This window comes from Carettochelys insculpta, chromosome 3 (genome assembly GCF_033958435.1).
Source record: "Carettochelys insculpta isolate YL-2023 chromosome 3, ASM3395843v1, whole genome shotgun sequence".
Taxonomy (NCBI): Eukaryota; Metazoa; Chordata; order Testudines; family Carettochelyidae; genus Carettochelys; species Carettochelys insculpta.
This window is the reverse complement of record NC_134139.1, coordinates 69,416,335-69,433,389: the sequence shown is the minus strand read 5'-3', so window position 1 is coordinate 69,433,389 and position 17,055 is coordinate 69,416,335. Positions and strand designations below refer to the sequence as shown.

Genomic DNA, 17,055 nt, shown 5'->3' with positions numbered 1-17,055 from the left:
AAATTCTTAGATAGATTTAACTGTTTGTTAAAACTTTGTTGTTAACATGGATTCTTCATAAATAGGTGGGAGATGAGTATGGTAATATATGGATAAACATTTTCTCCTTTATATTCATTAATGAATTAATTAAGTGACATTTACATTATTCTGAAAACTAACTTTTAAACTCCAGACCCTTGGTTTCCTTCTACCCTGTCATTACTGAGGATACTTGGTAGTGTATCTAACAAAAGAGGGCACTTACGAAGAGGTTCAAACCTCTTTTGAAATGATGGCTTTATTTTTTAAACACAGAGGGCCACATCATGCGCTGGAATATAGGCTCATTCCTGGAAGATCCAGAAGATAAAAATAAGGTGAGAATGAAAAATCATTTCCCCACCTGAATAATTTACTGGTTGTATATGACAGATGGAGAAAAATGGAATCACAATTCACTATCCGGAGATCAGCTCAGTTCACTTTCTTCCCACCTATAAAGAGAAACCTTGCACTTTTGGTCTAAATTGTCTATTTCAAGCTAAGGCAACATGAAGACCAGTAAAATGTCCCTGCCATAATTCCGTTGTGATTGGTGGAGTTACGCCAGACGTGAATTTAGCTTAATAGTGTCATCCTGTTGTCAGCGTTATCATAACCTCACAGCTTTTAAGTCTGGAGACAGCCTACTTCAAAAGGACGGGGAAGGAGGTATCTACTTTAAGAGGGCACAGCAGACTGAAATATGGACAATTGAGTTTCTTTTTATATGTTTGTTTTGCTTGCCTCCCCTCAGCAAATAAAGCAGGAGCTCTACTGGCGAGCTCACTCCACCAAAATAGTCAGCTTATTTTATGAGGAGGAGAAAAATCTGGTGGTGACAGCCTCCATGGATGGCTCTGTCAGGTACAGACATGGCTAACATTTATTATTGATTTAGCTGATGCTTTCCCTTTTCCCAGAGCCCTTCTTCTTCCCTGACTTACGTCTAGAACTGTAATAATTTTAGGTATCTGTTTTTGAGAGGAAAAAATAGTTTTTCATGTGCACAGCTTAACATTAGACATAATACAGCCACTCTTCTTCTCCCCTGCCCTCCAACCACAGAGGCCTCAGGAACTATTTTTGTTGGTTAGATTCAGCCGCACCAGCCTCACAAAATGTGCAGAGATTGACAGCCAACATTTTCTTTCAATTGTGTGAAACTGAGCACATAAAGGAAATCCCTAGTATTCTGGAAACAAGCTCTTTTTTAAAAAAAAATGTTTTTTAACTTAGTGCAGGTGCCCATCAAATTAGTATGTCAGGTCATTTTGCCCTTTGTGTGGTATCTTGCAGATTAAACCATGACAATCTCAGGTTAAATAACAATGCATTAGAGCCCATTATACAGCTTGCACTTAACAAAAGAAGTTTCTGAAATAAATTAATAAAATTCAGGAAATTTGACTACTAAAAATTTGTCATGGTGGTCTCATCTTGCTGCAGAGCAGTTTAACTTGTTTTAAAATGTCTTAACTCCCTTCCATACTTTACCAATTTTAGCCTTGGCACTGAGTTTCTCAGTTTTAGAGGGCTTTATATAATTATGACAATTCTTCTGAGGTTTTTCTACCCTTAATTTATTTAATTTACTAGATACCCTCAACCTTAACTCTAATAAATTTACCACTCTTTCCATCTCTCCTTCTGCACCTCTAGGCTCTGGCATGCAACAAATGGTCATTATGTTGGTTATTTTGGACAGCGCAGGGTGTTTGAATTATCAGAATCCAGTGATTTGATTTTGCCCTGTGATGTTAATGAATTTCCTGTTATAATCAAAGAAGACAGCAAGTATATGGAAAAGAAGCAGAAGTTTGAATATCCTCTAGTACTGGACAGAGAAAAGTAAGCTCATAAACATTTATTTACAGGTGTAGGCTACAGTAACACTACAGCTCTTTGTTAACAGAAGTCACTGTTGAAAGAGATTTCCCCACAAAACTTCTGTCGACAGAGTACAGACACACAATAGCCAATCCGGAGAGCGCTCTGCTCTGTTGTCAGAGCAGCTGGGAAGTCCGGCTGCTCTCTCAACAAAACAGGCACCTGAAAGCACAGCAGACAGGGCTGCCCGTTGTTCTAGTAGCCCTGTCTGTTGAGAGAAACCCCAACCCCAACCCCGACCCCTGGAGCCTCCACACAGCATTTTTGTCGACAGAGTGTTGAGGCAGAATGCTGCAGGCAAAAGTGCTGTGTTTTGTCAAGATACTATTGACAAATCCCATTTTGTGTGTGCAGGCGCAATGAGTTTTGTTGACAAAACTAGGGTTTTCCTGGCAAAACTTACTAGTGTAACTGTAGCCATAATGGGGACTAGTAACAAATACATCAAAGTTTTATGAAACCTTTCATCTGAGAAAGTGTACTTTGCAAACACCATTTTACAGAGGAGTAAACTATGACACAATGATTAAGTGACTTGCTCAAAGTCATATAGCAAGCAGCAGAACCAGGACTGGAGCCCTGGAATTCTAACAACTAATTCTGTGCTCTAATAATCAGATGATCACTGAAATCAATCAAAATGTATGTATTTAATGATCTTCCCTGTTAAGTTTGGGAAATTGTTTCCCTCCTCCCTCCCGCAAGCTGACAGAACCTTCTCAAAACAAGTAATTCCAAGATAAAACTTTTGCACACCTGATCTCAACATACAGATGAGCCCTTCTGAAAAGCTAGTGAAAATGCATTTTCCTGTGTTCTCTATGGCTTTGTCTCCACATGCCGCTTTTTCCGGAAGCAGCATGCTAAAGAGCTATCCAGAAGCTGCTAAAGAGGCATAGATGCAAATTTTCTGCACCTCATTAGCATATTGGCACATGGTTTGGAGTCTGGAAAAAGCTCTTCTGGACCTGAAGTACACATGCAGATGCGCAGCCTGTGGGGATCTTCCAGAAAGAAACCCTCCTTCCGAAAGCCCTTTTTTCCGAACCACATGCCAATATGCTAATGAGGTGTGGAAAATTTGCATCCGTGCCTCATTAGCATCTTCCGGATAGCTCATTAGCATGCTGCTTCTGGAAGAAGTGGCACATGAAGACACAACCTATGTGTGTATAACTCAGAGCTGTGAGTTTCAAAGTGGCAGGAATGTTACATATGAGATATGTTACAGGTCTTTGTGCCAGTCCATGGAATATCTGATTAGGTCTCAGCCCAGCTTCAGTGCTTTAGCTCAAACTGTAGCAGCTCATACTTTTAGCTCTGGTTCAGATGCCAGTGTGTTGGCTGAAGGAATTGCTGTCGCATGTGCAGAAATCAAATATCGAGGCTGGAAGTGAGGTAGGTGACCGGATTGTATTGTTCAGTAAGGAAGGAAAGCAGTTTAAGTTGGACAAAAACTACTGAAAGACTTTTGAAATGACGAACGCTTAATATGGTTAGTGCATAATCCAGCATCCCAGCCACTTTTTAGGCTTGTCTCTTTGCCAAAGTACTTTTGAACACTGGGAATGCTTTGGTATGAATGACCATAACCATTTAGGTTTGTCTACACTAGCACCTTTGTTGGTAAGCTTTTGTTTGTCGAGGATGTGAAAAAAGACACCTGCAGCGTAGACCCACCTGGTAACTCCACCTAAGGAACGTCAAGTCCAGCTACGGTATTCAAGTACCTGGAGCTGCATACAGTAGGTTGACTTTCTGCAGCAGTGTAGACATAAACTTAGGCAGCCTTTATTGCCAGACTTCTGGTAGCCCGGTGGAGTGGGATGTGCCTAGGCTGCCTTCCCCTCCACTCCCTTGGCAGTCAGTAGTTGCAGCCGTGACCCCAGAGAAGACAGTTACATGTGCCTAAAATCTGACATATTGTCACTATGTTCTTGATGGAAAGTAAGGTTAGTCTTGATAACTAGCAATCCATCGATTAAAACTTATCTACCAGCCTGAAGATGGCAAGCACTTAGTGAAAGACAATTAATCTCACTTGTATTGGAGAAGTGTGAAGTAAGCAACATCTCATGACACTTACAAGCAGCTCCATTAAATTTTGTTCTGCAAAGATATACAATGAATTACAGCTCACTGAGTGCATGATACTGCATGTTGCTCTCTGTTTATAGACATCCATTATTTTGCCTTTCTGTCTCTTGTGAACAGGTGGAAATCATTAACCAAATCATCCTTACATTCAAAAAAGCCTAGACCTTTCGAAGTGAGTCGGGATTTCAAGTTTTTCAAAGCCCTAGCTTCTCCTAAGGTAGGAGTAGAAACATGATTAGATTGCATCTATTTAATGTGAAATTCCAATAGATGTTTACATTTGGAAATGGTCCAGAACAATATATAGGGTCTTTTCCGTAGCAAAGGACAGAGATTATCAAAAGGATTCAAGCAAATGTTCTGATTGGTTTCACTTCACATGGTTTCACACTTCCAGTGCATTTGAGCTTCTGACTTGTATTACTTAGGCTGGTAATTTTGAAAAGAGGATAGGTCTGAGGGGCCGTATCACACTGCTTTTTTCTTCATTTACATTGATAATAGGCATCTCTGAAAGTCTTGTTGATAAGAAGGCTCGACATAATCCTGCGTATTCTGTAGGGGACCACGTAAATACGTCTGAGAGAGCGTATTTGCATGTTTTTAAAAGTCTGTAAGTACCTAGAGGTCAGCACGGGCACTTTCAAAATCATATGTAAGCACCTCAGTGAATTAACATTAATTCTGTGATGCTACCAGTGTGCTGAAGCTAGGAAGCCTTGAATTCAAACCTGAGATATATGGGGAGAAGTTAATGAGGGAATTTTTAAATTTTAGGATGTGAATTCTCTTAAACTTAAACAATTGCATAAATCATCAACCAGAATAAATATAATACTTAGTTATGGACTTCTTAAAAAATGTGATTTGGCTGGTTCAGAAAACTCCAACTTCAGCATTTTATGAAAACCTCATGGATTTCACTTTAGATACATTTCCCCTATTGCACAAATTGTGTTCCTAGAAGGAATTCGGCATTATATCAAATAAGGCTCTTGATCTCTACAATCAAGTACATGGACTCTAATAACATAGGCTGTGTCTACAGTATGAGATAAATTCAAATTTATTCATATCGATTATGTAATTCTGGAATTTATACATTCGATTTTGACTATCCTCACCTCCCCACGTGCGCCTCACAAAGTTGACTTATTGCTGCCACACTCAACTGGCAAACACCAACTGCTGCAGTACTGCATTGTGGAAGCCTATCTCACAGTTGCATCATCCCCATACCATTCTGGGTATGCTCGCTGTTTTTTGACATCATCTTCCCACATTGCATTTTCCTCATTCCCCTCCTGTGATAAGTAAATGTCCATTTTTCCCATTGGAAGGAAGGAAATGTAGGGCATCCACAGAGATGGCAAAAAAGTTTATAGAAATCTCTTTCTTCTGTAGCTGAATTCTGAGCTGGTCATCCACGGACTGTCCCACCCCCCAATACCCGTGATTGCATCCAATCCCTGAAAATAACACAGGGACCCCGAAAAGCTCGAAGAAAGAGAAGATAGGAAAGATTTTCAAAAAAGAGAGTTGCTGAGGGGAGGGTCTTTGGCTTTCTGGCGCACTGTAAGGCTTCTGAGCACAGGTTGTGTTCTCAGCTGGCCATCCTCCCCCCGTCCTGTGATCCCTGAAAATAACACAGGGACAAACTATATTGTCAAAGTTAGAAGGGAGAGGATAGAAAAGTCTAGGAAAAAAGACTGTCTTTCCTCTTCACTACACAGACATTGCCAACCCACGTGATGGCAGTGAAATATCAAACACTGAACTTGTAACAGAAAGAGAAATCTCTGCTAGCCCTCCCCACCAGGTTTTTTTTCGGGGCAGGTCAGAGCATGAAGAGAGATAGGAAATATTAGGAAAAAGATTTTATAACAGAAATATCAAGCCAGCAGGTGTCTGTAATGGACAGCAACCCCGAAAATATTTTGGCAGGGGAGGGATGCTGTGGTCTGCGGCTGCAGAGTCAGTTGAAATGATGAAATATTTGAAGTCGCGTATCTTAAGCACTGTCCTCTATCTTAAGCACTGGGGGAGATTTTCCCCTGTTGGCTGCAAGCCCCACTGGTCTCTTACTAGGGGCATGGGGGGATTCAGTGGAGTGCGAGTTGAAGTTGTCCCCCTAACTATCATAGCCAGCAGGAGAGACTTTCCCCTAGTGGCAGCAAGGCCCTGAATATCATGGTCCCCAGGGGAAATTTCCCCCTGGCGGCTGCAAGCCCCCGAATATCTTAGCCACTGGGGGACACTTCCCCCCATCAGCAGCAAGCCCCCGAATATTGTAGTCACTGGGGGAGACATCCTCCCAGTGGCTGCAAGCCACTAAAATTTTCCTGCCCTTTGAGTCCTAAATGCATGCAAGCTAGGATGTAGCGCTGCCTGGCAGCATGGTCAGCACCAAATGGCAGGCACATCCTTTTATTGGGTTGGGAGCTACCCACATGATGTAGCTGAGTGTGGGAAGGACCCCAACTGTGTGGTGCCTGTAGGGGAGGGATGGGAATTCGTACACAAATGTAAACTGCTGAGAAGAATTTTCTCAGCATCTTATGCAAACACGACCCCCACAACGGCCTCGTTGCCACATGGTGCAGAGGGGCAGCAGCTGGAGTCAGGCAGCACAGAAAAAAACAGCAAGTGTAGAGACAGAACCATGAACTCCCTGCAGGGGCTATTTGTAATGGGTAGATGCGCTCACAGCGCTGATAGCAAAGACAGATAGGCATTTCTCAGGCTCTCATACAAACATGAGTCCAGAGCCACAGGCTTCCTGGTCCCATTTTGAAATCCATGGTCTTCCTGTTACCTAATTCCAGTGCACCTGGAAAACAGTGACCAGAGTGGAGCACTGAGGGGCATCGTGGATTACATACTGGACACCTCTGGAGGCTGATAAATTTGATTTTAAGATGCGGTGCTTCCACATTGGCCTTTAATCAAACTTTTGAATTTGAACTTGACGCTATACCTGTCAGATAACAACAATATTGTAATCTCGATATTAGTGCTCCCTAAATTGAGCTAAAGGTATTTAAAGTGAAGACATCATGAGGTAATATCGAGCTAACTGCCTTAAATTTGAATTTATCTCATAATGCAGATGCAGCCTTAGGTAGGTTTTGGCAGTCATATTTTTGCATGGATTAATTATCAAAGTACATCCAACATCTGCACAAATTTGTCCTGTCCTTCAACTTGCAGAAGAAATGTCATTTTGTTCCACCTATTTTTTTTCCTGATAGCAGCTGAAGAGTGAAGGATTGCATGCTCAAACAGAGAGCTCTCCTGCCTGACTACTCTGAAATGAGGCTGTCAATTGGGAGTGAAGTCCCATGAGAATTCTCAGCCCATCATCCCATGATGACCTGTGTTAGAATTCAGCCCTTTTTTAGCAACATCCACCAATTAACAAACATCGTTACAATTGACCTAAAACTTTTTACATTTGAGCTTATGCCCTTGTTAGCATTTACACGAATCCTGAAGAGTTTTAAAATGTTTGCAGTGTCTAATTTGGCATGCCTGTTTTTCCTAGGTTTAAAGGGCTCATGAGGCAATGGAGTTAAATATGTGTTTTAAAATAGTTTTAATTAATCTGACTAAAAGTGCTCCCCTCTGCCCACCCATTCATTGAATGGAGAGATGACCTAACTAAGTGGAGAGATTTAAGTCAATGGCCGTGTCTACACTAGCCCTAAACTTCGAAATGGCCACGTAAATGGAATGCATTACTCACAGAAGTTGGCAAGAAGAGGGTTGCTGGTGCATAAACATATCTACCTAGCATATTGAAGTAGGTACATGCTACCAGAACTCCCTACCCCAGAACATTGCACGGATAAGAAAGAATAGGCCAATCCATCCCAATAACAGAGGCAAAAGGGTAGTATGGCAGGTACATGGTACAAGAACTCCCTACCCTGGAACATCCCACAAATAAGAAAGAATAGGCCAATACATCCCAATGACAGGGGCAAAAGGATAATATGATGGATAGAGTTGTTTTGTTCAAACCAACATGTATAAAGGGGGAGGCGGCACCTAACTACGTAGAAGGGGTGTACCACAATACATCAGGAGTGATGTGTAAGTTGTTTGTACCTGTGTATAAGAATGTAATCTTGGGATGTGGTCTGGGTCCGGCTGAGGGGGCGGTAGAAAGTCCCACCACCGACTGAGCCGAGTCCATTGACCGTGGGTGCATATTTGTAGTATGCCCTGACTTAGACTGAGAAGTCTACAGGGAACTACTATTGTGTCCAATACGGCAATAAACCTGGCCGACATGCCTTCGCGCCTTACTAGACTCTGTGGTCATTGGGGGTTCTCTTCGAGTCAGCTGTGTCAGCTATCTGCAGAGCTGGGGCAGCACACAGAGGGAACACATGCACGCAGCCGAGTGATACATTGGAGAGCGCAGAGCACCACGCTGGTGGGAATTCTGACAACAAATGTTACCTATGCAAATTTATGGTAACTCCCACTGGATGTCAGTTTCACCACCTTACTGTTTGTGTTTTACTGGAAACACTGTTTTCTGTTTCTCAGGCTAATAGACAACCTTTGGAAACTTTCAAGTCAGGAAACAAAGAGACTGGTGTTGTGTTTGGGTCTCTGCCTATATACAGGGTAAGTTCAAAATCATCTGCTGTTACATCTCAAGCATTGTCATTGACATAGCAAAATATTAAAGTTAGGAAATTTTTAAAATGATATGTTGTATGACTTGCTTCTCAATTTAATTTCTTTTGACTTGGCTTGAATTACTCCCTATCCATCTCCATTCAACGGTAGTTAGCATGATAGTAGGGCGACTCCTGTGAAGATTGATCAAAAGAGCACTCTGCAAGGTGAGTCTTTCAGCCATGTTCTTTTCCTATAAATAAGCCTTAAACTTATGCTTAACCTCTTTTCTTTCAAAAAGCCCAATGACTATTGCTTCTATTTGCACAAGGTTTTGGGCAAAGTATACTAATCCCATGTCCCACTGAGCATACAAACGCTAAAACTGCATGGGAATTTCCATTCCAGTTTTGTTGGCTAAATATGTATATAAATGTCTGCATTAGAGATACAGACCCAAATTCTGCTCCCAGGCACACAGCTGTACCTCTGCCCCCAGCTGATGAGTTCTCAGATAGGTAGGAAAGAATTTCTTGCTGATCTGGTACACATGAGCCGTGTCTACACTTACGAAAAACTTCAAGATGGCCATGCTAATGACCAAATCAAAGAATACAAATGAGGCGCTGAAATGAATATTCAGCACCTCATTAGCATGCCTCATCAGCTGATAGGAATAAGGGGATTTCGATGTATGCAGGGTCCTTTCGAAGAAGACCCCCGTGTAGACGACCCACGTGCAAGCGAAACGTGGCACTTTCGAAGTGCCGCAGCTGGCGGCATGCTAATGAGGCACTGAATATTCATTTTTGCACCTCATTAGTATTCTTCTATTTGGCCATTAGCATGGCCATTTCAAAGCTTTTTTGTAATTGTAGGTATAGCCTCGATGTTCTTCTGTTTTCAGCTAACGTGTTTAGGAAATTTGCACCCTGCATTCTCACAGAAATAGAAAATAAAATACAAAGGGGGGGCAATGATTCTGAACTTCCCTTACTGTGAATTGGGAGCAATTGAGCTAAAGTCAAGAAAAACCCAATGGATTTTTATGACAGTGTGAGATCAGAATCAGATGTTATTAGTTTAGTGAACTAAGAGTCTCAAACTCTTGGTTATACAGGCTGTTTGTTAACAAGACAAACTCTTGGGCTTGTGGGAGTCCGATCTATAACTTCATTGTTCTGACTTACTTTTCAAAGGTGCTCAGTCTAACAAGTCTGAAACAGGAAGCAAGAGAGAATCAAAACTCAACTGACAGTCTCTTCAGAAGGGGTAGGCATAATGTACTTTGTGAGGTTAGTAGATTACTAATTTATAAATTCCTACCCTCTCTCCGTTTAATTGATGTGAATGCACAGGAATAAATATTTTGCTACCTAAAAATAAACGTAGATTTGATTCTGACCAATACGAGCTTGTTCAAAGTGTAAAGATATTGAGATCTGCGGATCTGTGTTAGGCCCATCTAACCCAGAAATATTTAATGTAATATATCATCTCCAGTTGTGTTGCATAATTCCATGTCAGGCTGCACTCTGTTGTATCAGCTCCATACAGAACAATCAGATGATCTAACAAAGCAAATAAATAAATAAATAAACCCAAACCAAAAAAAAAAGTGTGGGAGTAGAAGAGAAAGACGAGACAGAGAAGATGTAAGAGAGAAAATACAAATAATTTACCATACATACTGGAAATCTAGCCCATTAAAGCTGGCAGTACTGAGTGCACTTACTGGACAACTGATATTTTTCCTTCTGTTTAGAGAGAAGCCCAGATTAGAACCCTCAAATCTGCTCTCTCAAGGGGTTCCTATTCAAAGGCACAGGTGCAAATCCATCCTTCTGTGTTCAGATTTGCATTGGAGCCCAAGTTGCTCAGGTTCATTTGCTGTTTGAGATGCCACTCAAACCAGAAAAAAATCTGATATCTCTCTCTTTTATATTTGGAGAGAGAGAAACATTAACACAGCTAAACTGCTTATCTAAAAACTGCTTTTTCTCAGAGGTGGTCCAACCCTGGAACAACTTCTCCTTCCTCCTCTTTCATGACTCTGATTGAGCTAACATACTAAAACTAGAAGTGTAGCCCTAGTAGGGAGAACAAGAGGAGGCAGTAGATCCCTGAGTTTCTATCTATGGTTTCAGATGGGACTGTGCTCGAGTGGTTAACCTGCCCCTGTAGCTACACTTTTATTTCTGTCACATTAGTTCAATCAGAGGTAGCGCCTCCAGCTCAGTGTAGACATAACCTCTAACTGGCCGAACATGCATTTCCCACTCTGACACCTAAAGGACCTCTTCCTAGAGGGGACAGCTACTGAAACAGGAGAGGTTTAACCCCCATGAGCTTGTGGCCCTCTCTAGGTTTTCGCTCTGACTCAGATAAGCTGGGTGAACTCATTGCTGAACACCTGGAATGCCAGTTGAAATCAGTGGGAGTTCTGCACAGGAGGGCTTGCAAGAATTGGCACATCATGAAGCTTTCAGTGGGACCAAAAGGGTAACACATTCATTAGGTTAAATTGGAGCAGGACCCAGGACTATTGTGGTGAGATTTATAATAATAAAGGCCCATGTGGTAATTTAGACTGAACTCAGTGGTGGTCCCAGGAGATGTTATGGAGACATGGTTTATCATAGGTATAAACAGCACAAAAAATTAAAGCAGGTGTTGCAATCATAGAATCCTATAGGGCTGGAGGGGACCTCAGGAGGTCATTGAGTCCAACCCCCTGCCTAAAGAAGGATCAACCCCAACTAAATCATCCCACCCAGGATCTTGTCAAGCCAGGATTTAAAAACCGCTAGAGATTCCATCAGCTTTCTAGGTAACACATTCCAGTGCTTCACCACTCTACTGGTGAAATAGTTTTTCCTAATGTCCAACTTATACCGCCCCCTCTGTAACTTTAGACAATTGTTCTGCCATACATCTCTACAGAGAACAGCCTTTCTCTGTCCTCCATCATCATCAGGAAGCTGAAGGCTGCTATCAAATTGCCACTCATTCTTCTCTTCTGCAAACTAAATAAGCCCAGATCCCTCAGCCTTTCCTCATAGGTCATGTGCTTCAGCCCCCTAATAATTTTTGTTCACTCCACTGAACGTGCTCTGATGCATCCACATCCTTTCTGTACTAGAGCACCAAGAACTGGACACAGTACTCCAGATGTGGCCTCACCAGTGCCTAATAGAGGGGAACAATAACTTTTCTAGATCAGCTGGAAATGTCTTTCCTAATGCACCCCAATATGCCATTAGCCTTCTTGGCTACAAGGGCACACTGCTGATTCATATCCACCTCTCATCCACAGTAATCCCCAGTTCCTTTTCTGCTGCACCGCTACTTAACCAGTTAGTCCCCAGCCTGTAACAGTGCTTGGGATTCTTCTGTGCCAAGTGCAGGACTCTGGGATGAACCTCCTCAGATTTCTTTTGACCCAATCCTGTAATCTGTCTAGGTCACTCTGGACACTCTCCCTACCCTCAGACATATCTACATCTCCCCCTAGCTTAGTGTCATCCACAGATTTGCTGACGGTGCAATCCATACCCTCGTCCAGGTCATTAATAAAGATGTTGAACAATGTCAGCCCTAGAACTGATCCTTGAGGCACTCCACTTGAAGCTGACCACCAACCAGACATTGAGCCATTGATCACTACCCATTAGGCCCAACAGTCTAGCCAGCTTTTTGTCCACCTTACAGTCCATGTATCCAATCCACACTTCCTTAACTTATAGGCAAGAATATTGTGGGAGACTGTATCAAAAGCTTTGCTAAAGTCAAAGTATATCACATCCATTGACTTCCCCATGTCCACAGAGTCCCTTACCTCATCTTAGAAGCTAATCAGATTAGTCAGGCATGTCTTGGCCTTGATCACTTTCCCCTCTTCCAAGTGCTTCAGAAATAAACATCCTGGTGTGTGCCCTAAAAAAGACAAGGTAACAACTATTCAAAATGAAATCTAACTGTCTTGTGTTGTTTCTAACGTAGATTGGAGAACTGCTAAAACATCATTTTTAAAATGATTTTTTCTAGCATGTCTGATTATTATTTTCTCAGTAAGAAATACTTCTAGGAGAATGTAGAATTTTGTATAGTGCTCACTCAGCGTGTATACCAGCCAGCATTAACACATGTAACTGCTCTTCTTTCTTACAGCAGTCACATTTATCCAAGAGAAGATGTGCAAAAGGCAGCCAGACTCCCATGCCAAATGCAATTCAGTCCCTCACTGCCTCTGTTTCCTTCCCAGGTTCAAAACCCTAGAAACAGATGCTGCTGTTATCAAAAATAAACCCCTGCTATCACTGCAAATCATAGGTTGTCAGATAATCACTACTGGTAAACAGACAAGAACAGCCTCTGTTGTCCCAAGTCTTTATTTTCAATGCTCAGCAATTTTATGTTGATTCACGTACCGGTAGCTCCTGTATTCTGGAAATCTACTGCTTTCCTGTTGATGTGGGGAAACACGAGTTAGAGTAAGCAACATTACAGCATTTCTACTGCATTGAGCAGCAGGGTGCTGTAGATAATTTGTGTTCTTGTATCAGATAGTTGCAAATTGGTGACGGGATTTTTTTAAATACATGTTGTCCTGAGCAGTCTGTGTTGATATATATTTGTATTATCATTGTGCGTGTGCACCCTTTTAGACTTTTAACCATGTACTCTTAGGAAAATGGTTTATTTTATTTTAAAACAATAATCCTGTGGGTGCTTACTGAGCAAAAACTCCCCTTGACTTCATCAGTTTTCCCTGAATTGGGAGTGCAGATGTGAGACTCGAAAGTTGAATAAAATTAGATATCACAGTAGAATCTCACTTTCTTTGGCTCTTCTGCAAACCCAGTAAATGACACATATCTTTCTCTCTTACCTCTGCTTCTCAGCAAAGATTTAACGGACGCATAATCTAAATGTAGCACTTAGTAAAATTTTCTTTCCAAAATATCTGGACGGCAGTACATTACTAGGGACTCATAATGCATCCCAATGTTCCATTAAAGTTCTTGGTACAAGGGCACACTGTTGACTCCTATACAGCCTCTTATCCACTATAATCCCCAGGTCCTTTTCTGCTGCACTGCTACTTAGCCAGTTGGTCCCCAGCCTGTAACAATGCTTGGGATTCTGCTGTGCCAAGTGCAGGACTCTGGGATGAACCTCATCAGATTTCTTTTGGCCCAATCCTCCAATCTGTCTAGGTCACTCTGGACACTATCCCTACCTTCAAACATACCTACATCTCCCTGTAGCTTAGTGTCATCCACAAATTTGCTGAGGGTGCAATCCATACCCTCATCGAGACCATTAATAAAGATGTTGAACAGTATTGGTCTTAGAACTGATCCTTGAGGTACTCCACTTCCTGCTAATCTGCAACATGCTTCTGCAATTGGTGTGGATTGCTGAGGTTCTTGTACATAAGTAAAGCATAAAATAAAATAAAACTAGTGAAAGATGCAACAGCTGACACAACTGAATTTTATTCATGATTGAGGTGTCAGTCCTGTTGTTTGTCTTACAGTTAAGCTGTGTGAAGTATCCAACGTGAAACTTTAACCAGCTATGTCCATTACCACCACTGGTACTTTATTGTTAAATATTTGTTTCTGTTAGTCCTGATAACACACTAAGGAGTATCTCATATTTTCCTCCTCCTTGACTAAACAAATAGCTTCACTCATGGGTGCTGGTGTGCCAATGCTATCCTCATATTCGTTCATAGAATAATACAATTCTAGGGTTGGAAGGGACCTCAGGAGGTCATCTAGTCCAGCCCCCTGCTCAAAGCAGGATCAATCCTGACTAAATCGTCCCAACCATGACTATGTCAGGCTGGGACTTAAAAAAGCTCTAGGGATGGAGATTCCACCACCTCTCTCAATATCATGTTGCCATGCTTCACCACCCTCCTGGTGAAATTGTTTTTCCTAATATCTAACCTACATCTCTCCCTCTGGAACTTTGGACCATTGCTCCTTGTTCTGCCATCTGTCACCACTGAGAACAGCTTCTCTCCATCCTCTTTAGACCCCCACTTCAGAAAGTTGAAGGCTGCTAGCAAATTGCCCCTCATTCTTCTCCTCTGCAAACTAAATAAGCCCAAATACCTCAGCCTCTCCTCATAGGTCATGTGCTCCACCCCTAAATCATTTTCGTTGCCCTCTGCTGAACCTGTTCCAGTGCGTCCACATGCTTTCTATACTAGGGTGCCAAGAACTGGATCTACTACTCCAGATGTTGTCTCACCAATGCCGTGCAGAGGGGAATAATAACTTCTCTAGATCCACTGGAAATGCTTCTCCTAATTCACCCCAATGTGCCATTAGCCTTTTTGGCTACAAGGGCACACTGTTGACTTGTATCCAGCCTCTCAACCACTATAGTCCCCTCGTCTTTTTCTGCTGCACTGCTATATATGCAGTCAGTTCCCAGCCTGTAACAATGCTTGAGATTCTTCCTTCCCAAGGGCAGGACTCTGCACTTCTCCTTGTGGAACCACATCATGTTTCTTTGGGCCCAATCCTCCGATTTGTCGAGGTCACTCTGGACCCTTTGCCTACCCTCCAGTGTATGCACGTGACCCCTAGCTTAGTGTCATCTGCAAATTTGCTGAGGGTGCAATCCATCCCTTCATCCAGGTCATTAATAAAGACGTTGAACAGTACTGGCCCTAGAACTGATCCTTGGGGCACTCCACTTGAAACCAACCACCAATCAGACATTGAGCCATTGACCCATGGGGCCCATCTGTCAAGCCAGCTGTCTATCCATCTTACAGTCCATGTATCCAATCCACACTTCCTTATCTTATGGGCAAGAATGTTGTGGGACACTGTATCAAAAGCTTTGCTAAAGTCAAAGTATATAACATCCATTGACTTCCCCAAGTCCACAGAGCCAGCTACCTCATCATAGAAGCTAATCAGACTGATCAGGCAAAACTGGGCCTTGATGACTCCATGTTGACTACTTTTTATCACTTTCCCCTCTTCCAAGTGCTCCAAAATGGATTCCTTAAGGATCCCCTCCATGATTTTTCTAATGTCTGAGGTAAGAATGACCCATCTATTGTTCCCTGGATTGTCCTCCTTTCCCTTTTTAAAGATGGGCACTACATTTGCCTTTTTGGGTCTGGATCTCTCCTGCTCTCCATGAATTTTCAGAGATAATGGCCAAAGGCTCTGTGATGACATCTCCCAATCACTCAGTACCCTTGTTTGCATTAAATCCATACCTATGGATTTTTGTGCATCTAGCTTTTCTAAATAGCTCCTAACCTGTTCTTTACCCACAAAGGGCTGCCCACCTCCTTCCCATACTGCATTGCCGAGTGCCACAGTTGGGGAGCTGACCTTGGCTACGTCTACACGTGAAGCCTACATCGAAATAGGCTATTTCGATGAATAACATCTACACGTCCTCCAGGGCTGGCAACGTTGATGTTCAACTTCGACGTTGCACAGCCCAACATCGAAATAGGCGCAGCGAGGGAACGTCTACACGCCAAAGTAGCACACATCGAAATAGGGATGCCAGGCACAACTGCAGACAGGGTCACAGGGCGGACTAGCGCTTGCGGGGCAACAGCTAGCCACTCCCTTAAAGGGCCCCTCCCAGACACACTCAGCCTGCACAGCACGCGGTCTGAGGAGCCATAGGCACACAGACCCCGGGTGCCGCAGTCATGGACCCCCAGCAGCAGCAGCAGCAGCAGCAGCCAGAGGTCCACCCAGCCCTCCCGGCAGGAGCAGGGCTTGCCCTGCTTCATGCCATGCGGGAGGCAGCTGAGCACCTCCTTGCTACACCAGAGGAGGAGCTGCCCCCAGGGCAGCAGGGCTCAACCCCCAACCCTGCAGCACCCCGCCCCCACCCCCGCCTCACATGCCGGCGGCTGTGGAGCTACCCCACCAGCACCGACTGGTGGGAGCGGCTGGTGCTTGAGGAGTGGGACGATGACCGCTGGCTCAGCAACTTCAGGATGAGCCGGCAGACGTTTATGGAGCTGTGCCAGTGGCTCACCCCCGCACTCAGGCACCAGGACACCGCCATGCGGCGTGCCCTCACAGTGGAGAAACGGGTCGGCATCGCTGTCTGGAAGCTGGCCACTCCCGACAGCTACCGATCCGTGGGGCAGCAGTTTGGTGTGGGCAAGGCCACCGTCGGGGCTGTCCTCATGGAGGTAAGAGGACCCAGGGGGGGAGGGCAGGGCAGGGGAGGGGGGCCCGGGCAGAGGAGGGCAGGGGAGGGGAGGGGAGGGCAGGGCAGGGCAGAGGAGGGGAGGGGAGGGCGAGGGAGGGCAGGGCAGGGCAGGGCAGGGCAGGGCCACGCACACCCTGCTCACACCTCATTGGTGCTGTCCCATGTGCTTTCCCTGCAGGTTGTGCGTGCCATCAA

At 43.6% G+C, this 17,055-nt stretch overlaps 1 protein-coding gene across 1 annotated transcript in view; it reads left to right on the top strand.

Moving 5' to 3' along the window:
* The window catches only part of WDR64 (WD repeat domain 64), a 139,211-nt gene extending 126,293 nt beyond the window's left edge, over positions 1 to 12,918 (top strand). The window contains exons 22-28 of the mRNA XM_074988638.1: positions 298 to 359; positions 779 to 888; positions 1,684 to 1,872; positions 4,126 to 4,225; positions 8,566 to 8,646; positions 9,840 to 9,935; positions 12,811 to 12,918. Coding sequence (XP_074844739.1) covers positions 298 to 359; positions 779 to 888; positions 1,684 to 1,872; positions 4,126 to 4,225; positions 8,566 to 8,646; positions 9,840 to 9,935; positions 12,811 to 12,918 — 746 coding nt within the window. The remainder of the gene's footprint in view (positions 1 to 297; positions 360 to 778; positions 889 to 1,683; positions 1,873 to 4,125; positions 4,226 to 8,565; positions 8,647 to 9,839; positions 9,936 to 12,810) is intronic.
* The last annotated feature ends 4,137 nt before the right edge of the window (positions 12,919 to 17,055 follow it).